This window comes from Xyrauchen texanus, chromosome 11, assembly GCF_025860055.1.
Source record: "Xyrauchen texanus isolate HMW12.3.18 chromosome 11, RBS_HiC_50CHRs, whole genome shotgun sequence".
In the NCBI taxonomy this organism is placed as follows: Eukaryota; Metazoa; Chordata; class Actinopteri; order Cypriniformes; family Catostomidae; genus Xyrauchen; species Xyrauchen texanus.
This window is the reverse complement of record NC_068286.1, coordinates 16,571,590-16,594,969: the sequence shown is the minus strand read 5'-3', so window position 1 is coordinate 16,594,969 and position 23,380 is coordinate 16,571,590. Positions and strand designations below refer to the sequence as shown.

The 23,380-nt window shown below is 38.1% G+C and overlaps 1 protein-coding gene and 1 pseudogene across 2 annotated transcripts; one reads left to right on the top strand and one right to left on the bottom strand.

Moving 5' to 3' along the window:
* Window positions 1–115: 115 nt before the first annotated feature.
* Window positions 116–11,441, bottom strand: LOC127651702 (cyclin-dependent kinase 2-associated protein 2-like). Of its 2 annotated transcripts, XM_052137661.1 has the most exons (6): window positions 11,202–11,441; window positions 10,798–10,950; window positions 6,810–6,901; window positions 5,095–5,293; window positions 4,842–4,956; window positions 116–260 (listed from the first exon to the last, which is right to left on the bottom strand). In XM_052137661.1, the coding sequence occupies exons 2-5, from the start codon at window positions 10,850–10,852 to the stop codon at window positions 4,844–4,846; spliced, it is 459 nt and encodes a 152-aa protein (XP_051993621.1). In that variant the 5' UTR covers window positions 10,853–10,950; window positions 11,202–11,441; the 3' UTR covers window positions 116–260; window positions 4,842–4,843. The 2 variants fall into 2 exon arrangements, with proteins under 2 accessions (XP_051993621.1, XP_051993622.1); XM_052137662.1 differs by lacking the exon at window positions 4,842–4,956 and having other exon boundaries at window positions 5,173–5,293.
* A 6,780-nt stretch (window positions 11,442–18,221) lies between these two features.
* Window positions 18,222–18,923, top strand: LOC127651322 (leucine-rich repeat LGI family member 2-like; annotated as a pseudogene).
* The last annotated feature ends 4,457 nt before the right edge of the window (window positions 18,924–23,380 follow it).

Here is a 23,380-nt window from a genome sequence, read left to right as displayed (position 1 = left end):
TTAAAGAAATTGCAATGCTAAAACGCAATAACTAAATGAGGTGTACATCAGGGTAGAAGGGGACAAAACTATGTATGATGGGCAAAGTAGATCAGTAAGAAAGAAAGAATGTGGTGTTGGTGTAAAAAGCCTTGGCAGAAAGTCTGTGAGATACAGAACAATGCGGAGACAAGTACCAGAGTTTGGTAGAGGTTATGTGCGAGCACTTCGCTCTGTCTCCGCTAGACACTCCCTGACAAGAGCACGTGCATGGATGATACCTGATGAAAAAAGAAACAAATTGGATTTTCAAACTTGAATGAATGTTAATCAGCAAGTACTTACAGGAAAAATTCAGCATGACTTTAAAGAAAAGAGTAAGCAGCTACTATAAGTGCTTGTGCTGATAAAGATTGTTTATTGTAATTGAAAAAATAAAAAGACTTACTGTAAAAATAAACAGACCCAACCTTTGAATTTTATGTGTATATAGTGTACATGTATCCTAATGGTGTAAAACTGCATCTGAACATTTCGATGCAGTGATTACAGAATTTATCATAATTACTATTTTTAGTAATACCCAATTTGATAGATACCATATGAGATTACACAAGCCTTCTTCCAACAGCACGGGGAGCACGCGAGATTGAAGGGGGAAAAGCATATTTCAAAATGAATAAAGATCATCCTGCCAAGTTTACTCCCTGTGACTCAAAGAATAAGCTGAAGTTCAGCTTTCAGTGTCATTATTCAAAACTGTTCATGTCCATTTGAACAAAGTTAGTTAATTATGGTTGCTTTCTTCTCCAATTACAACATGTTCATATTGCTTTACATCTCTGTAAAACATGCTATTTCTCCATAAACTAATTTAACCATGAATGGAACAGTCTAAATAAATGTGAATGAGAGAAATCACTCACTCATTCACTTCACTCTGTACACTACGTGCCCAGTTATTAGGCAAACTGTATTCCTTAGGATTAATTTCATTGTTGAACAAACACAATGCTCTCAGTCGATCCAAAATGTTATTGAACCTTAAACCTTAATGTTTAACAAAGAAAAAGTGAGTTTTGTCTTTCTCGGGAATATACAAGTGTGCACATTTATTAGGCAACTAATATTGTGAACAATTATTAGGCAACTAAATTACAAAAATAATTTCTCCCAACTCAATTGTTTATTACCAATTTTTAGAGTAGGTGCAACAAATAGGTAACACAAAATCACAATAAAATAAAATTCTTGGCCTTAAATATTCAGTGACCAATATAGCCACCCTTCTTTTCAATAACAGCCATGAGCCTTCCATTCATGGAGTCTGTCAGTTTCTTAATCTGTTCACAATCAACTTTTGCCGAAGCAGCAACCACAGCCTCCCAAATGATGTTCAAACATGTGTACTATCTTCCCTCACTGTAAATCTCACATTTGAGAGGGGCCCACTAAGATTTAAGTCAGGTGAGGAATGGGGCCAAATTATTATTAGGGCATTTTTGAGGCCCTTGCTTGCTAGCCAAGCAGTGGAGTACTTGGATGCTTGTGATGGAGCATTGTCCTCCATAAAGATCATGGCCTTCTTGAATACTGAGGACTACAGAAACTGGCAGTAGGTTTGAGAGTAGAGTTTCAGTCCATCTTCAACTCAAAAAGGTCCAACTACCTCATCGTTAATGATAGCAGCAATTCCAATACCCCCTCCACCTTACTGGCACCTGACACAAAGTGGTGCCCTGTGTCCATTAGTGATCCAGCCACGGGCCCATCCATCTGGTCCATTAAGAGTCACTCTCATTTCATCCGTCCATAAAACCTTTGGGCAAAGAAAAACATGAAGACAGATTTTTCAATCTTGACTTATCAACTTGACCATCTTGCCTTCTTGACCATGGCCATGTCTCTGAGCACTTGACACCTTGAACTTCTGGACACTCCAGGTAGGTTGCAGTTCTGGAATATGGTAGCATTGGAGGATAATGGGTTCCTGGTAGCTTCACGTTTAATTCTTCTCAAGTCTTGCACCTTTTCTTCTCCATGCATTTTTTGCACCCCAGTTGACTTCACAAAAAAAAAGTTTGATTGTGCGGACTCAATTGTTTAGCAATTTCATGAGTATAGCCTCAATCTGAAAGGCATTTTACAATATTTCACTTTTCGGTGCCAGTTAAGTCTCTTTTTTTGGCCCATTTTACCTGAGGTAATGAAGCTGCCTAATAATTATCCACACCTTGATGAAGGGCTTAGTCTTTTTCGCCACACCCTCCCTCATTACACAAATACATACCACATGAAAATTATTGAATACAATAAGCATTCAAGTTTATATGGTTTGGAGTTGGAAAATGTGCATGGAAATAAGATCAGAATACTCACTTGCCTGATAATTGGGCATGCAGTATATAGTGAATGCCACATAATGAACTATATAGGGAAAAGGAGTGATTTCAGACTGTTCTGAAGGGAACTAAACAGTTAAAAGCTCATTGCAGGTTGATTAAAGTTCCCTATGATTGGTCAATGACATGTGGCAGCTACGAAAAACATTCTCGAGAACGTGCTCCATTCTGCAGCCTATCCCACTGAAAATGAATTGGTAACGGAACGGCTTTTATAAGCTAAGAATAGATAGTTTTTAATGTGCTTAATTTAAACACAGTCCTTATCTGTCGGTGTATGAGATATTTCATTTGTAATTATTGGTGCAATGAATGTTAAAAATACATGATGATATGCACATCCATAATGCTTATTCCATGGTTTACATACCGTCCGTTTATGTGTGTGACAAGTCATTTTGTATTAGGGGATCCTTTATTCATATAAAATCTATAATGCATGAAACAGAAGTATTGTTTTTCTGTTTATATATGCAGAAAAATTACACGCATGACCCAAAGACCCTAAATGCATCTGTGACTCTACAGCCGTGGCCAAAAGTATTGGCAGTGACATCAATTTTGTGTTTCGCAAAGTTTTCTGCTTCAATTGATGTGGTGTAGATTCACATTGTTTCTAGATTACTGTGCAGAGTGATCAGATGCATTTTAAATAATTGCAAAATGCTTAATTGGCCAACAAAATGAACTTTATCACAAAAACCCAAATGTCACTGTTTTTTTGACCCTGGCACAAAATGACCAGCTAACATCATTTCACTAATCATATCAGCAGCACCTGTGAAAGTGTGAAAGAGTACAAGTCGGGTGAAATCACTATCAAACTGATTGGATTATAACAGCAGACTGATTGCTATAAAAGGAGGGAAGAAATGCTCCCAATCATTGTGTTCTTCTTAGCAATGGTTATCTCTAAAGAAAGATGTACAGCCATCATCGCTTTGCATCAAAATGGCCTCAAATGCAAGGAAATTGCTGCAAAGAATATTGCACCTGAAAAGGACCATTTACCGGATCATCAAGAACTTCAAGGAGAGAGGTTCAACTGCAGTGAAGGAGGCTTCAGGACGTCCCAGAGTGTCCAGAAAGCACCAGGACAGTCTCCTCCTGAGGAGTCAGCTATGGAATCATGTCACCACTAGTGCAGAGCTTGCTCAATATTGGCAGCAGGTTGGTGTGCGTGCATCTGCACGTGCAGTGAGCGAAGACTTTGACAATGGCCTGGGGTCAAGAAGGGCAGAAAAGAAGCCACTTCTCTCCAAGAAAAACATCAAGGACAGACTGAAATTCTGCAGGAAGTACAAGGATTGGACAGCAGAAGACTGGTGCAAAGTTATTTTCTCCGATGAAGCCCCTTTCCGACTGTTTGGGACATCTGGAAAATTGATAGTCCGGAGAACAAAAGGTGAACGCTACCATGAGTCCTGTGTCGTGCCAACAGTGGTACATCCTGAGACCATCCATGTGTGGGGTTGCTTTTCATCCAAGGGAGTGGACTCAATTCTGCCCAAAACACTGCCATGAATAAAGAATGGTATCAAAACATCCTGCAAGAGCAACTTCTCCCAATGATCCAGGAGCAATTTGGTGATGATCCGTGCATTTTCCAGCATGATGAAGCACCATGTCACAAGGCAAGAGTAATAATGAAGTGGCTCGGAGATCATTACATTGAAATTTTGGATCCATTGCCAGGCAACTCCCCGGATCTTAATCCCCCTGAGAACCTGTGGTCAATCCTCAAAAGGCAAGTGGACAAGCAGAAGCCCACAAATTGTGATCAACTAAAAGAACTAATATGGCAAGAATGGATCGCCATCAGCCATGATTTGGCCCAGAAGCTGATATACAGCATGCCAGAGCAAATTGCAGAGGACATGAAGAGCAAGGGTCAACACTGTAAATATTGACTCTTTGCATATATTGAATGTTTTTGCCAAAAGCCTTTAAAACTTATGAGAAGCTTATCACTGTTTTCAGTATACCATAGAAACATGTGAAAAAAGAATCTACAAATATTGAAGCAGCAAACTTTGCAAAACACAAAATGTATGTCACTGCCAATACTTTTGGCCATGGCTGTAGTCTAGTGGATGTCTGCTGTTCAGTAAAAATTTTAAATCTTCTTTCTACACATTTTTAACAATAATTATGAATTGTTCTTAAATGGATTAAGTCTTGACCAGATTTCAAGATGCACCATACTCGTTTGGTAAAGAATCATAATCATAATCAAAATCAGTGCAAATATATACACCCCAATATATACATATGAATTTCTCAATTTTCTGTGTAGGAAAATGCTGTTCTATCATGGATGAGAGGTGTAAGCATTGTGAAATTAATGCATTTTCAAACAAAAACGTATTAGTGAAGATGTGGCCTGGGAGATCCCCATCATCACTACAGCCTTTAAAAGACAGTTCCCCCAAAAATAAAAGTCTGTCATTATTTACTCACACTCATGTCCTTTCAAATCCATCTATCTTCCTTCCAAATCTGCCTGACTTACTTTCTTCCGTGAAACGCAAAGGAGAAGGTAGGAACTGACAACCTTGGACAACATCCACTTGCACTGTATGGGAAAAAGCAGCATCAACATTCTTCAAAATATCTCCCCATGATCCATGATGAAGAAAGAATGTTATATGGGTTTGGAAAGACATGAGGATGAGTAAATGATTACAGAATGTTCATATTTGGATGAACTAACCCTTTAAGCCCGGGGGGGGGCTACATGTGTCACTGGTTGTTTCAAATGTTCTGCAATCACAAGGGTTGATTTGAGTACCTCTCTTCAATCTTTCCATAGCACTTTTGCTGCCGGCGTAGGTAGGCCGAATTTCACGGCTCATCTCCTCAATGACAGAGAGCAGCTCACTGTAGGTGGATCCCTGGGACACTTTCACTGGCTGGGGAAAACAGAAAAGGGCTGTTGCGGAACTGAGTGATACCACTTAACAGATCTTATACTGGTGTCTGGCACAATGTGGGTGTGTGTCAATCTGCTCCCTAGTTCAGTAGTCAAGGCACTGACCAGGGATTCGTCCATTTCTAGGGCTGTCCCAATTGCAAAATCGTTCCAGTGCACTGAAACGTTCGCTACCTAAAAATTCCCAGAATGCACCGTTAAAAACCAGGGAGCATTGTTGCTCACCATGTTCCCTTACCGGAAAAGTATCTCAAGTCAATTAAAGATGAGTCCAAGTGAAAAATTAAGCCTTATTTTCTTTTTAAAAGAGATGTTGTTTGTAATATCTTTCATCTGTAATGTGCATGAAAGAGAAACACTTTTAAATATTAGAGTTTTTAGAAGATTAAAAATATACTCCTTAATTATTTCATAATAACACCACATTTTAATATCTACCACAAAACTGCACAACAGTCATTTACATAGCAATGTAGTTAGTTAATAACAGCTGCGTTTAAACAGCTGACCTTGTTATCGTGTCGCAGGTGATTTGAGTCATAAGTGCCCTAATGTTCAGTGGATGAACACCCTTACTAGTGCCCATGCATTTTAAGTCTTCAGTGTAATTCATGCCATTAAGAAAAAACTGTTTCACAATTAATAAGACACCCTATGCCTATGGACTTCATACATTACATCACAGCCAAAGAATAATACCAATTGACATTTTGTAAAACATGTTCACGCATGAAATCCTAAACCAATAAGGTCTAATACCAGGAAAAATCTATCTAATAATATTTGCGATCTAAATGTTGCTTGCAATAATTTTTGTTTCGTAATTTTGTTACTTTTCAAAACTTAAACTGACACTGAATGCTACAGCCAGCCTAATTTACACATAGAAAACTCCTGATGTTGCTAAAACGATGCAAAAATAACAACCAATTTACATGAATTGAAAATCATCCATCCTTTCCTGTTTACATCTCAGGTTTTTAAATCCATTAGGATCTCTTTCTCAACGGTGATAGCGGCAGTGACAGTCAACTTGTCAGCTAGATCTCGCGCTCTTTGCTTTCAAATTACGTACATCAATTACAGTGTGATTACATGCCTATTCACTTGAACTGTTTAGGTATTCTGTATAAATTCTGAAGACTTAACGTTGTGGAGCTCAGACTCACATGCTGGTTTTGAAGTGCTCGGCTTTGGGCATGCGATTTGTGAACCAGTCATCACGCTTTGCTTGTAAGGATCCAGGAATAAATTCTGATTGGATAAACTATTAGTTGTTTGCTACTCATTTTAAGATGAATTAAGAGTGGAAAGCAATTGAAAATAAATAGGCAAAAAGGTAAATGAGAATTAAAGGAGGAAAAAATATTTATTTACTAGACATGTTAAACCAGCAGAGAAGGTTTGCTGGCCCTGACAATTTGTCACTGACTTTTGACTTAAGACTCAAGATTGCAGATTTGAGTAAAGCCCCAATGAAATAAAAATGTACATACTTGCACAAAGCCCATCGATGGTGGACCAAAGTCACTGAATGCTGGTCTAAAGTTCGATGAGGAGGGCAGTGATGGAGAAGAGCCGCAGGATCCTGTAACCAAACAGCGAGGGAGACCAGTCACAAATCAAGGAAATGTGAAAAGAGCAACTCAACCAATAACATTTCGCCACCCAACATGTTTATTGAAGTGGGGAAAATAAAGTCAAGTTCAGATAAATGGTGTGTTGGCAAATCACCCACACAAATGAGTAAGAAAACAGCACCCTTGGGTTTTTAAAGTAAACATAGTAGGATGCGGTAAACAGCACACTATAGAGTGCAACATTCAGGTTCCAGAAGTAAAAATCACATGATCACACATCGATTTTTAACAATAACTTGTAAACCTTTAAGTCATGTTCATTGTATGTTTCATTACAACACATAACAAAATGCATAATAACAGTTAAAATTAATTAAAAAACAAAAAAGTATTTACAAAAATGCATATCATATAACAATTATCTAAGTAGACATATTTCTGGGGGATATGTAGATGCTAAAGGAAGCCCTATAATAAGAAAACTGATATATATATAAAACATAGGGGTAATAAGAGATGCTCCAATCTAAGGCGAGACACCGCTAATTCACATCCCAAGCTCAGGTGTGCTCAAGTGTAAACAGAGTGCTTCAAAAATTAGTAAATGTAAGATTATTGTGGGTGCGCAACATGTGGTTCATTGTTTTTTTTCCTTCTGCACCAGTTTATTAAAGCAATCCTTTGTCTGTAAGAAACCCCACGCTCTTCACGTGATACACGTCTCCTCCAATTATATGCCAGTGCTTCCTTTCATGTTAACACACCCCTTCCAACGTCCCAAATCAGAAGCTTGTGTATCATATAAAATTCCAAGTTTCCCACTCCTTAATACGACTCATTCATGTGTTTGGAACTCATAATTGAGATGTTTCTGACTCCAATAATAGATTCACCAAAAAGAGAACTGCTGCCAAAACAGCACTCCAAATATGACCAAGAGTGAATACCCACTTTAATGATGCACTCTGAATGATGCAAACGAGTTGGTCTCCCTGCAGTTATTTATTTGTGTATAGGGTTGCAGCGGTACACCGGTTTTCGGCACCAGTTTCACGGTGTACCACAGTTTGAAAATTGATGGTTATTATACCATGTACATTTGCTTATCTACGGTATTGAGAATCTCATGTGCGCGTGCACATCTCCTTTATTCCTTGTCTGCCTGTCAGACTCGTCAACTTGCGGCACGCGCACAGCTGAGAAAATATCTGAGAGAAGCGAGCCGAGGGGGTCTGACATGAGTTTGTTTGTGAGTTAAAGCAGTGTTTCTCAACTGGTCTATTAGGACTGGGTCACGGACAGCAGGGAAAGAACAATGCCATGGTTCTCCCATTGAAGATATTTCGGCGGCCGCCCAAGTGATCGACTATTTAGGACTGCCGACGCAGATTTAATGATAATCTCTCAAACAGCTAAAGCAGACATGGAAACATATGGCCCACGGCTCATTTATCGTAAAAGCGTTTTTATTTTTCATTGGATATTTCAGTTAACTTGCATTGGGACCTAACGCGTCTCCACAAGCGTTTAACTTGCTCAGGCTTGCCAGATAAGATACGACACCCCCAGTTTGAGATTTATACTTTCGCAAATTGGAAATATTCCACCTAATGTTATGCTTAATTTGACATCCGTGACATTCACGGATGTCATTCCATTGCTGTTGACAGCGAATCCCTTTTTTTGCCGCTAAAAACAAACATTTTGGAGGGAAAAGATATTAAATAAATATACTAAATTTAAATGGCAACAGTACATAAAATGCTTTATATCAAAGATGAATGAGAAACAAGGCGTGATCTTTGCCACAGCGGCTGTTTATCTGAGGCGAAAACGCAAACGCCTGTCTGGGTCCACAAAACCATTCAATCTCGGAGTCAGCAAGGCGAGTACCACTGGCTAGTGCAAGAGCTGCGGCTGGATATACCATATCCATATCATAGAGCACTGGAAAATTGCTAACAGCAAGAATTAGCCTTTCATCCATCTTTCCATTACTGCAGGAGCTGAGAGAAGGATCACGTGAGCTCTCCCGTCTTCTCTCCTATTGGCTGTCGCTTCCATAAGTCGCTCTTCATTTGACTAAAGTTGAACTTGTCTCAACTTTGTCGCGTCGCTGGACACGCCCACATCTAGTCGCCAACGGTCGAGACAGCTCGTGTCGCCGGAAGTCGCTGTGCTCTCATTGAAAATTAATGGGACGGTGTCGCTGTCAGTGTGTACGCAGCTTAAGGCAATTGCAGATTAGTCCCATTAGTCACAGATAAACTTCAGAAAATTGAGTACACAACTATTTCTGGGCTTAAAAGATACAAAAAACAAATCAATGAGGAACATTGTATCTCAAAAGTAATACAATGTTGCCCCCCATGCACTACTACAGCCCGATGTGGGCCCCTTTACCAAAATAGTAACAAATATGAATAAATGCACACATCACCTTTACAAATTTGTTTCAGGAGTAAAAGAAACTGTTATATTTTGACAATATGTTTCAGTTTCATTTGAAATAATCTAAAAAGGTAGAATCTATTAAACCTCATTTGATATCAACAGTGGCAGTTTTAGTTAAAGTTTCAAGATGTGTTTCAGCTAGTATTTATTTTTCATAAATACATTAATTTATTATTACTATTATTTAAGACTAGCACACTGACCATGGTAATGAGGAGCCTTTCCTTATGTGTAATGGGTGTATAAATATGTAATATTAGGTAACAAATGAGATAATAATGGGCTCATATAAGTAAATATGCTCTTCAATTTTTAAAAGGGGGAGAGACAACTGTAGATTTTGTTGTTGACATCAATCCTTGTACTGGAAATCCATGAACAAAACTATGCAACATAAAAGGAAATGCAACCCAGGATACATTAAATACAGGTTATGTTTAATCTATGGCAGGTCGACACTTGATTTCCAATGTAAAATCTGTCCTGAAGCAAAACCAGTTGAGAAGCGCTGAGTTTAAGGTGACAGACAGGAGCAGTCTACAGTATACGTTAACTGTTAATAATCATAGGACATTACTTTAAAAGCTCACACAGCTGATGTTATTTTTTATTTAGTAGTTAATTTAACATGTAAACTAACATGTTTTAGTTATATAACATGTTATAGTTACATTATACTTTTTTATCATGTTTATAATTCTGTTTATTATAATTCTGTTAGCTTTCTTATTTTTTCTATTTATTTTATTTTCAAAAGGGACTTTTTTACACATACTTCAAAAAAATAAATGATTTCAGGTTTCAATTATAAATAAGTGTTTGCTCAAAAATAAATACATAAAATAACCCTTCTGTTTTCACTGATAATAGTAATTGTGTAATACCGTATACCGTGATATTTTTTGAGACGTTTATCATACCGTGAAAATCTCATACCGTTGCAACCCTATTTGTGTACATCGGAATATTTCACAATAAACAAACAATATTGTTTCAATACTTCTCAACAACCTAAAATTAATAGTTGTATATATTTCCATATTTTTATATTCGATCATGTCATTTGCAATGCTTCATGGGATTGTAGTCTTTGCCCTCGTTCAACACGGTAAGTACACAGAATTGTACCTTTGACTTTTTGCCTTTTGGATTTACAAATGCTTTTTTTTTTTGCCTTAAAATAAAATACTTCCGGAACCCAGAAGATGAATAAGTGGGCGGGGCAATGTTACGCTCTCTTCAACTACATTTATGTAATAAAGACAGATGTCTAATGGCTCCTTTATCTCCTCCCCTTTTATACATGCCTCTGACCTGTTTTACGATAGGTTGAATGACCCTTACCTCAGGATTAAAAATGGTGAATGTGAAGACATTACGGACAAATAATACCTCAAATGTAAAGTTTAATGCAATAAAAAAAAAGCACAAAAAGCACAACGAAACTCACCTGGTGGCGTGTGGTTGGAGCCGGTGGGTGCGGGGGCGATCGGCTTGTAACTCATATTTACGCCACACTCGACTGAAGCTACGCTTGGTGTACAGTTTTTGGTTTTCTTCAGAGTCGATTTGCTTTGGTATTTGAGGTAGGCACGATGTTGATCTAAAGTGAGCACAAACAACATATACATAAAGATACATATCTAGGAGAGCTATGACAGAAAATTTCCCCACTGAACTTTACCGGCTTGAAACCCCTACTTGCCTACTCAACTGCTTGTATTTGATCGACTTACAATTTTCTACTTACGGTAAAATATCATGTTTCAAATACAAATACGCGTTATATTCTGCATATTAAGCACATTGGAGGATGCCTGTAATGGCATATCAAAGGTAAAATTAACTACCCACCTCTTCCGCGAGCTCGCTCGACAACGACACGCGCTAAATATCTAAAAGAAAACAAATACAGCAAACAACCACTGTGGGGACTTAGCGATATCTTGGACTGTTGAACCGTGGTTTTAGTCGTTACCAAGTTGAGTTAACAACTGTTCAAGTAGGTGAAAGGGGAATATATCACAGGAGAATAGTTTCGCTACCCGGAGGAGCCGATTCTTCTCCGCGCTTCCAGCGCGTGCTAGCCTGCTATGTTGTTTTCCCATGATACTCGGCAAAAAGAGTGACTGCGTCACCAGGCCGCCCGGCACGCGCCTGTGCCCTCTCTCTATTCCACAATAAGATGCTATTCTGGAATTTTCGTGTACTGTGTGTGTTTTGGAGGGAATGTGCTGGGAAAGAATTTGGAAAACAATCTAAACTTGTCTAATCCTAATATATTCTGTATTATATTTGGGGGGCAACATGAACTGGGGAGGTCTTCAAAACATTGTGTAAGAAAATATTAAAGGAATAGTTCACCCAGAAATGAAAATTCTCTATTATTTACTTACTCTCATACCATACCAGATGTGTATGACTTTCTTTCATCTGCTTAACTCAAATGAAGATTTTTAAAAGAATATATCAGCTCTGTTGTTCTACTCTATTCAATGCAAATAAAAGGTGGTCAGAACTTTAAAGCTCCAAAAAGCATGTAAAGGCAGCATAAAAGCAGTCAATATGAGTGGTTCAATCCATGTTTTCAGAAGTGATTTGATAGGTGTGCATAAGAATCAGATCAGCATTAGCCTTTTTCACAAGAATCAAAATTTTTCGGAAACTACATCAGCACAGGCTAAAGTTTCTTCCGCTACGGGTTTGCGGCCATTACTTTAGTTTGTCTCGAACACCTCTTCTGTATGGTCAGTATTCCGATGATTCACAACATAATAATCACAGAAATTATTTATCATCTTTTCTGAACTGATTCTGCATCTCAGGCTGCAGTCTCTTTTTGTGTGTGTGTGTGAGATTATTATTTTTTATTATTATTCATATATCAATATATAACCCCCTCTATAATAAAATTACTTTGAAAAATCTTATTTTGCAATTCGAGCCAATTGCTATATAAAAGATGTATATCCAACTTCATGATGTGAAATACACTGAGTTATGTTAAAAGTAGTGGATATTTTCATATTATCAATAGTAGGGTAACCATACATCCTCTTTTTTCCGGACATGTCCTCTTTATTGAACTCAGCTTTAGTTGCATTATGATGTGCATCTGGTCTAATACTTAATTGTGTGCGTGCACATATTTGCATTGCTTTAACCCGTCTTTGTAAGTCCCGCCTCCTCGCACACCAACTGGTCGATTATAAGAGGCTTGCAGCAACTATTGGCCAAATTTCTGTCTGTCAATCTCTCCACGAATGTGTGAAGCGCTGTTGTGTTCAGCATCAAATAGTTTCTTGACAGTAGTAGCAAATGACATCTGAGTGGAAACAATGCCCAAACAAAAGTGCAAATTTACAGAAGATTTTCAAAAAAAATTCCCATGCTTTTGTCCAGGTCGAGATCCGTGGGAAGCAGAATGTATGACATGTAAGCACACATTAGCTCTGCGAAGCATAAAGGGTCAGCAAAAGACTACTTTTTGCAACCAGGTAAAATTGTTATCACATTTTTATTTATTTATATATATTTATGTTATGCTAACAGAGTGTCTTTTTCACTGTATTAAAGTTTGCATTCATAGTAAAACTGTTTTGAACCCTTTTGGCAGGGCGGAGGGCGGGGCCGGGCCATGATCCTGAACACCCGGCCCCTAATCAGGCTGATCAAGCTCGAGAGGGATAAAGGCGACCAGAGGCGGCAGTTCGAGAGAGAGAACTACAGGCAGCTTCCCTGTATGTGTTTGTGTTTTTCTTTTTGTTTAAGTTAACCATTATATATTATTTATATTGTTACACCAGTTCTCGCCTCCTCCTTTCAGGCTTAATCAGCCTGATTAAGTGTCAGGTGTGCAGCATGGTGGCATGGCGGCATTCTCCTCCCTGACCAGTAGGTGGCGATATGCACAAAGAATGTGAATCACCAAAAACAAAAGAAGAATGTAGAAGTGAAAGTAGAGATTTATAGAAAAAAAGGACCATTGAGCTGTTTCTCACCCACACCACTGGAATTGTATGGATTACTTTTATGCTGCTTTTATGTGCTTTGTGGAGCTTAAAAGTTTTGGCCACCATTTACTTGCATACAGAGCAGAGATATTCTTCTAAAAATCTTTGTTTGTGTTCAGCAGAAGAATGAAAGACATACACATCTGGGATGTCATGAGAGTGAGTAAATGATAACTGAAGTTTATCCAAACCTGTACTTTCTTTTCTTCTGCAGAACATGAAAGGTGATGTTAGGTAGAATATTAGGGACTGCCAGCTTCAGCCCCCAGTCACTACCATTTTGAGGTAAAGAGCAGTGACAACATTGTTCAAAACGTGTCCTTTTGTGTTCAACAGAAGAAAGTCATATGGATTTAAAATGACATCTGTTTGAGTAAATGACAACAGGATCTTTATTTTTGGGTGAACTATCCCTTTAAAAGAGTTAAGAAACAAAAGGGAAAGTTCACCCAAAATTAGAATTCTGTCATTATTTTTTCACCCTCATTGTTTCAACCCTGTTGTTACTTTTCTTTCATAGAACACAAGGTGATTTTACACAGAATGTGAGGGACTGACAAATTCAGTCCCAATTCAATTTCATTGTATGCAAAAGAGCACCATCAACATTCTTTAATATGCCTCCCTCCACAGAGGAAATAAAGTTATATGTGTTTGGAACAACATGAGGGTCGATAAATACACCACAAAGACCACTAAATAAAGACCACTTGTTTTTAGTTGAACTATTCCTTTAAGGTCCATATATGCATTTACAGCATTATCTTGATAAGCATGATAAACCACATTTGGATCTGACTAGTTTCGTTCATTTGGACCACACACACAAAAAAACAGGAATTAGGAAGCTTGGGCATTCCCATGAAATATCCATGCATCACACTTCATGTTGACTTGGAATACTATAAAGATGGTTATTAATCATCCTGATATCTTTTTCTCCTGATTGTTGTTATATGATAATTATTCCTATTCCAATGATTCCTTTGTCATCCACTTAATCTCCTCCTCTGGTTACATATAGACAGAAAGTGCCTACATGCTGAAATCTGATCTGCTTGTTGTGAATCTTTAATGCTAGCTATAGTGTCCATCATTTGCCATCCATATACTGTTCATTCTAAGTTGCTAAAGATTTAGTTGAAACTGAAAGATTACTGTTCATGCACACTGCTATACACTCACATCTTCAGTTATGATCTATTTACAGTATTGGTCATAATTACAGCTTTAGCTCATTTCTCAATCCATAGCATTGATTGTGTATCTTAATGTTGAGTACATTAGCAAATATATTTTATTTAATATCAGTGTATTGATACTCCAGTCTACATCATAAGTCACAAAAGCCATGCATGAAATGCTGCATCATTACAACACATTGCACTTTGGTCAGTGTACGTTACTCTATTAACCCTTTAACGCATACCTCGGTTCTTTAGTGACCAAGATCCTCATTCCACCCACCATTCAATTTTTTGGAGTTATGCCCACTCCGCTATAGTATTCTTCAACCTTTCTTTTCTGAATAGTGTAACAAACAAAAAAAACATTTGATGACTGCTTAAATACCAAAAATGTATAGGGTCATTAAAGTCCCGAGATGTATAATAGTGTCTTTTTTTTTTTTTTTTGCGCTTCCATAAGTCATATTTTTATGATTATTGCATATCTATATGAGTTTACTACAGTATCACATACATATTTCTTTGTTTATTACAAGACTAATGAGTACTATATTATATGACTACTATATCACGTTACATTTTTATGTGACAATGGTGAATTTTTTAACACATCATTGCATGCTATTTCTTTCTCAAGGTGGCACTGATGTTTCAGTGATGGACTTGATTTACATATAACAGCTATTTGACTAAGCTGCAATGTGGAAGTAAACTATAGCAAGTGTAACACATAAACAGAGATGACTATTGCCATTTGAGTGTTCTAATGTAAGATGTGGTGTGTAAGGTTCATAATAATCTATTAAGACTCAAAAAATGCATGAGAAAATACATATGTGTAGCTTGTGTGTAGCTTTTGTGTTATGTGCTCAATGTGTTTTTGACAACCAGTTTTGTCTCGTTCAATTTCAGTGTGGAAGTAATTAATCTTGTTGCATCATCGCTTTAATATATGAAAAATAAAACATCAAAATATATCAGAATATACTCTATACTTTTATTTTCTAATTGTCTTGAAAATTAAATGTTTTGAAAATTTGACTATATCTGGGCATTTTGCAGATACATTTGTGATAGGTATGTATATACGTGCCGGCCAGGTCGCTAAGGACCCGACCCGAGTGTAATAATATGTTTGGCGAAATACCCATGCATTTAAGGTTTAAATCTGTGCTGTGCACATTCAGACATACTCCACATAGGCTACAGAGGAAGCATCAACACAATTATGATGTCCACAGTGCTGTTATAATTTTTAACTCAATGTATAAGCCTGAAGCAGAGAAAAATGTCCTAAAAGCAATCATTTAAATAATTTGCAAGTCCTATTCACCTGTCTTTGCATCACATTTCTCAATTTAAGACAACATACAGAAACAACTGGTATGATTTGACTGTTGGGTGATGTATTGGACTCTTGAGGCCTCCTTCAATGGGATAAAAGCACTGACTGCATCAGAGCTGCTGAAGTCAGTCCTTCATGCAGCATTTCACAGAGCCGTTTGGGACAGGGGAGCTTTTGGTTTGAGTCTCTGCTTCAAAGCCATAGATCTTTCAAACACTAAGCTAGCTTTCATTCAAAAGTGTGTTTTGTTAACTTTACAATTCATTTGTTAATTTCAATTGTCTCGATCGAAGCAACTATTCAAATGTCCTTCAGGATGCACTTGTATGGTAGATTCTATCATTTGCGTCGGCTCACATTGGATGTTAATTCCGAGTAACATCAACTCTCTGTAAGTGCAATATTATGTTCTGAGTATATTCAATTGTATATTATCAAACACTAAGTATTTGTTAGTGCAATACATTAACATCCAGTTTGTGTTGGGTGCAATGTACAGCAGGGTTTTGTGTAATAAAAAAGAGAAGTACTATAATGAAGCTGTTATTACTTTGTCAATACATTTATTTCTTTGTATTATTTAGGAGTATTGTTAACTGCAGTTTCCCAGAAATTAAGGAGGCTATGTTCTCGCTCATGTCCTCTCTGCAGTTACTGTAATTGAACACTCTGATGCATCACATTCAATTTACCTGATTATCTGCAACAGAATATTGGGATATGCTCAAGGCATAGTGTGCACATGACTATTTATGCCATTTGTGTACTATGGATAATAAACTATATGCAGATTCTGATATCTTCACAAAAGTCTAACCGATGCAATCCCCCCCCCCCCCTTATAGTCTCCTTAATTCAAATTCATTTTCTGCCATTAAGGAGGATGCATTGTCTGGGCTTCCTCACCTGGAGCATTTGTAAGTTCAATTTCCCTGCAGACTGATTGTCTGCTTTATCTGTGTGTGCTTGAATAAATGATGTTGGACATGTACAATTAGCTGTTTCAGCTTATTTGATGACCAGATGCATTGAGGGTAACGAGATTGAAGAGATAAACAAATATGCCTTCAGAGGACATCGGGAGGCAAGAGGTCTTTTTTTCTGATCTACGCTCTTTGATTGAACTGTGAGTTCTTCAGTTCACAATTAGTAAAGTGCATGTGCACGTTACCATCATGTTATCAAGGCTACCACCTAAATGTACTATGCTAGCTTGTTGTAACTTGGAATACAATGTGGGAAACACTGATTTTGCGATTACATAGTAGAGATAGGCCTATATGGTTTTGTTCTTTTGTAGAGCAAATACGTTTTTTAATTTCTCTTATGAACAAAGACCTGTATGGTCCATCTAATATAATTTTGTTCTGTCAAAGTTTTGACCTATTGAATCTATAGTCCAATATATTGGCCATTTTGTGATAATGGACATCGGCCGAATACAATGTTCCCTTGGCATATAAACAGACGTGTTAACTTTCCCATGTGTCAGTTCCAAAATCTACTAATGAATTTTCAAATGAATAGTAAACCATCTATGTTATTTAGTGAATTATTTGACAAAATCCGAAATGTTGGTACATCTGATCTGCAGTTGTTAAATTGTATTATGTATATCGGCATTCATATTGCCATCGTCCATCCTGCTCTCTAGATATCATATCAGCATCAGCCATTGAAAAACTTGTATCAGTCGACCACTAAATGGATCATGCCATCTAATATCTTGACGAACAATGGCATGGTAAAATAATTATTATGTGTGAAGAAAATGTAATTCTTTCATGAGCAAGAATGTGTTACTGTATGTTTGTTTCTTTGGCCCCCAGATTTTGTACAACATCAGATAGTGAATTCACAATCAATGTTGACCGACATATTTCACAAAGGTGATATAAATGTTGCCTTGATATAAATGAACCCCCCCCCAATCTGAGGGTTGTCCCCCCCTAAAATATCATTAAAATATGTGTATTGTAAATAATATAATGATATATTCTTAAAATAATTGTTTAAGAAATAAAATAATACAAATGCAAACAGGGCAACAACAAAAAACCCCTTGGTGTCCCCTTCAAAAATTGCTCTTGAGAATTGTTATGTTTATTGTCCCCCCAACATTTTGATGACATTTTCACCCCTGAGTGGTGGTGGCGCAGTGGGCTAAAGCACATAACTGTTAATCAGAAGGTTGCTGGTTTGATCCCCACGGCCACCACCATTGTGTCTTTGAGCAAGCACTTAACTCCAAGTTGCTCCGGGGAAATTGTCCCTGTAATAAGTGCACTGTAAGTCACTTTGGATAAAAGTGTCTGCCAAATGCATAAACATAAACAAATATGACCAAGCACAGAATAAATTCACCAAGTTTCAAGCAGTTGAAATTCTGAATGACATTGAAGTCTTCTGTATTGTAGATGACTGGTTCTTCCTTATTGTAGACTGTTCCATAGCTGGCATGACAACTCTAAATGAAACGAAACTGGTTTCTTCCCATACCCGATCCTTCAAGAGTGGTATTGTGATACTGATGCAGAGTTTTTTTTGTTTATATGGCAAGGCTGTCCTCTCCTAGTGCTCCGCTCCCAGGTTTATGTACCACTGGAACAAAAGCACACAGAAGTTCGTCTCCAAGATGAGATACCGGACATGGATGATATTGTCAGTATGAAGGCTTTTAATGACATTCTCTACCTTGCCCTCGCCTGCTACATTGTGACTCAAAATCATGAAGTGGACAGGCAAACACTTTGAAGAAATGCAGGGCTTCCCTTCAAGAGGTGCCATGGTATTACAGCCACTCAAATTCAAATACCAGCACTATTTGATTCTGAGCAGTGATTACTCTTTCTCCCAGATCTTCAGATAGGATGAGAAGAACCAGAAGTTTATTAAGTTCAGGGATGTGTATGTTCAATGACCACGCTCATTTACTACACTGTCCACAGATCAGCGTGATTTTGTGCTGGCCACCAGCCTTTAAGGCAAAACCAAGGTTTTTGAACATATCTCAGTTGATTTTAGCAAATGAAGTTAAGAGGCACATGCTGTTATTCGTTCCATATCAGAAATTTCTCAAACAAAATTCTCTCTTTGAATATAATGTATTTATAGCCTACATGTAACCTTAATAATTATGAATGTAGTGTTTTGTCAACAAAATGTCAAAACACAGTGCACATCTACTGTCATGCAAAGGCTACACATTTATGCAACATTTGGACTGTTTGAACATGCAAAAATACCTTGTTGATCATATCAGGGATCTTTCAGATCATTTCTTCTGTGACATATCAGGTTTACCAAAGGTCGTCCATAAGGTCAATCCAAAAGACTGTGGAATTTCAGAAATCATGACAATTTATCTTACCTAAATAAGCTAGCTTATTTTAGCTACCTCTTAACGAGTAAGGTTGACTATGCTCGCATGTCATGGGTGCTGACAAGTGCTATTATTCAGCAGACACTCAGAGACATTGAAATATCACAGATTTGTTCTGTTTTTGCAGAGGCAGATCTATTTGTTATATTGTACCAACATTCTGAAAGTATGTTTGATAATTCATAAATATATGAATAATAATTAATGAAAAAGCACATTCAATTGCAGCAGTAATTCCTGTTTGTTTCCATTTGGATGTTTAAATTGTATCTTTCTTACAAAGAAGCCAATTGCACGGACATGATTAAATATTTGACAGCTCAGTTTTCCTGAATACATCACAATTTCATCCTATCAACCTAAACATACAAAATAAGAAGCAAGTTTAAACTGACAATCCAGGTGAGACATTCCTTGATAGTGAGAAACTGCTTGTGTTTGCAAAGATAATTTTACCAGACAGTCAGCAGGATCATTCTAAGAGACAGAGCACTTCAGTTTGAAAAACAAGATCAGAGGTAGTGGTGTATACATAAGCGCAGTGTCACAGATATAGCCTTCATTTAAAGTAAGCAATAGTGAAAGCAGAAATTTCTTAGGGTATAAAAGTTATATCTACATGATATTATTAGGTCTGCTGCTGATCATTATGATTTAGGGGAGTGGCCTGCACTTGCAACTGAATAGTTAATTATGCAGGTCAGTGCAAGGAGTCTTACTGGGAATGTTGTTATTTGTTATTAATGGGGGTTATAAGTCAGTTCATAAGACTGTGTAGTGTTATTTATGTAGAGTAATGTGAAGTGATGTTGTTTTCAGTTAGCCTTATATGGAATTAAGTGTTCTAAGTGAGATCCAGTTTAAACTCATTATTTCATCAAAATGTGAATATTTAGATTTATCTATTAGCAGTTATTACAATCAACATACGCTACAATAAATATATTATAGCCAATTTCTTATCTCATTTATCACATCTTTTCTATATTAGGCTATGCAGTAATTATGTATAATCAGGATTGATTACAATATCAAAACGCTGTGGAAAACAAACTGCGGTAAAAAGTTTATTTTACATTTGACATTCGTTGGATATTTGAGTTCATACACGTTAAACTTCAAGACCACTTGACCTAAAGATGACAAACCAACTGCAAATTACTCAGAATATTATTCCATCTATTACACAAGGCTTATTTTAAAAGAGTTTTTCTTTGGTAGTTTTTAGATAGACACTTTTTAATCTTTCAAACTCCATGGCCAAAATAGTTCTCCTTACACAGCACTAAGCTTCTTCTTTTTTGTAGTGTACTTTAGTATATATATGCAAATTACTCAGCATATATATATATACACACTCACCTAAAGGATTATTAGGAACACCTGTTCAATTTCTCATTAATGCAATTATCTAATCAACCAATCACATGGCAGTTGCTTCAATGCATTTAGGGGTGTGGTCCTGGTCAAGACAATCTCATGAACTCCAAACTGAATGTCAGAATGGGAAAGAAAGGTGATTTAAGCAATTTTGAGCGTGGCATGGTTGTTGGTGCCAGACGGGCCGGTCTGAGTATTTCACAATCTGCTCAGTTACTGGGATTTTCACGCACAATCATTTCTAGGGTTTACAAAGAATGGTGTGAAAAGGGAAAAACATCCAGTATGCGGCAGTCCTGTGGGCGAAAATGCCTTGTTGATGCTAGAGGTCAGAGGAGAATGAGCCGACTGATTCAAGCTGATAGAAGAGCAATTTTGCCTGAAATAACCACTCGTTACAACCGAGGTATGCAGCAAAGCATTTGTGAAGCCACAACACGCACAACCTTGAGGCGGATGGGCTACAACAGCAGAAGACCCCACCGGGTACCACTCATCTCCACTACAAATAGGAAAAAGAGGCTACAATTTGCAAGAGCTCACCAAAATTGGACAGTTGAAGACTGGAAAAATGTTGCCTGGTCTGATGAGTCTCGATTTCTGTTGAGACATTCAGATGGTAGAGTCAGAATTTGGCGTAAACAGAATGAGAACATGGATCCATCATGCCTTGTTACCACTGCGCAGGCTGGTGTTGGTGGTGTAATGGTGTGGGGGATGTTTTCTTGGCACACTTAGGCCCCTTAGTGCCAATTGGGCATCGTTTAAATGCCACAGCCTACATGAGCATTGTTTCTGACCATGTCCATCCCTTTATGGCCACCATGTACCCATCCTCTGATGGCTACTTCCAGCAGGATAATGCACCATGTCACAAAGCTCGAATCATTCAAATTGGTTTCTTGAACATGACAATGAGTTCACTGTACTAAAATGGCCCCCACAGTCACCAGATCTCAACCCAATAGAGCATCTTTGGGATGTGGTGGAACGGGAGCTTCGTGCCCTGGATGTGCATCCCACAAATCTCCATCAACTGCAAGATGCTATCCTATCAATATGGGCCAACATTTCTAAAGAATGCTATCAGCACCTTGTTGAATCAATGCCACGTAGAATTAAGGCAGTTCTGAAGGCGAAAGGGGGTCAAACACAGTATTAGTATGGTGTTCCTAATAATCCTTTAGGTGAGTGTATATATATATATATATATGCTGAGTAATTTGCAGTTGGTTTGACATTTTAGGCCAAGCGGTCTTGGAGTTTAATGGATTTAAAGGGACCAAACATTCCTTCTTTTTTTTATCCCCTTTTCTCCCAATTCAGAAAGCCCAATTCCCACTATTTAGTAGGCCCTCATGGTGGCACGGTTACTCACCTCAGTCTGGGTGGAGCAGGACAAGTCTCAGTTGCCTCAGCTTCTGAAACAGTCAATCTGCACATCTTATCACGTGGCTCGTTGTGCATGACACGCAGAGACTGACAGCAAGTGGAGGCTCATGCTATTCTCCGTGATCCACGCACAACTTTCCACACACCTCATTGAGAGCGAGAACCACTAATCGCGACCACGAGGTTACCCCATGTGACTCTACCCTCCTTAAGGTGCGTACACACTGCCAGCGACATCGCGCGCGACAGCGACTCGATTCCATTCATTTTCAATGCGAGCACAGCGACTTCCGGCGACACGAGCTGTCGCGACCGTCGGCGCTAGATGTGGGCGTGTCCAGCGACGCGACAAAGTTGAGAAAAGTTCAACTTTGTAGCGACTAACGGAAGCGACAGCCAATAGGAGAGACGACGGGAGAGCTCACGTGATCCTGCTCTCTCTCAGCTCCTGCAGTAACGGAAAGATGGATGAAAGGCTAATTCTTGCTGTTAGAAATGTTCCAGTGCTCTATGATATGTCTCTTCCCACGTACAAGGACATTTTTAAGAAAAATACTGCGTGGAAAGGTGTATCTGAGATCGCGGGGATTTTATGGACCCAGACAGACCGGCATTTGCATTTTCACCGCAGATAAACAGCCGCTATGGCAAACGCCTTGTTTCTCATTCATCTTTGATATAAAGCATTTTATGTACTGATTCCATTTATATTTAGTCTTTTCCCTCCAAAATGTTTGTTTTTAGTGGCAAGAAAAGAGATTCGCTGTCATCAGCAATGGAATGGTGTCAACAGCAATGGAATGGCATCCGTGAATGTCATTTATATACGTTACTAGGCAACCAGTAGTGGGAACACCCACTAGCGACTTCACCGCCAGCCACTGGCGACCTGCAGCGATAAAGTCGCTGGCAGTGTGTACGCACCTTTAGCAACCAGGCCAATTTGGTTGCTGTGACCTGGCTGGAGTCACTCAGCACACCTTGAACTCAAACTCGCGACTCCAGGGGTGGTAGTCTAAGATTGAAAATCTTAAGATTATACCAAACAAACCAAATCATTATGTTTCTGAAGAACTTTCTCATTCTTTCTGAGAGAATAATTTATTCTCACCCATTGGTCAGTTTGCTTGTACTTGCTCTCCACAAAAAATTGCACTGACCTGAAAGATTATCTTTTAGCAGTTTCATGCACTCACAATCAAACGACATTGTTATGTACAGAACCTGTGAGAAGTAAATGATGCTTTTATAACAACATAAATCAAAATGCAAATGCTTTCAGGGAAATTGATCTCAAGTACGTATGCATGATAGCAAACACGCTACCACTAGAC

Bases quoted from the DNA above. Each gene is read 5' to 3' on its own strand.
- LOC127651702 (XM_052137661.1), bottom strand. From the start codon at position 10,852: ATGAGTTACAAGCCGATCGCCCCCGCACCCACCGGCTCCAACCACACG. The intron at 5,294-6,809 runs GTATGTACATTT...TGTTTTCCCCAG, and splicing joins CATCGATGGGCTTTGTGCAA to CCAGTGAAAGTGTCCCAGGG. The intron at 4,957-5,094 runs GTTAGTTCATCC...TTTCCCATACAG, and splicing joins CCCCCCCCCGGGCTTAAAGG to TGCAAGTGGATGTTGTCCAA.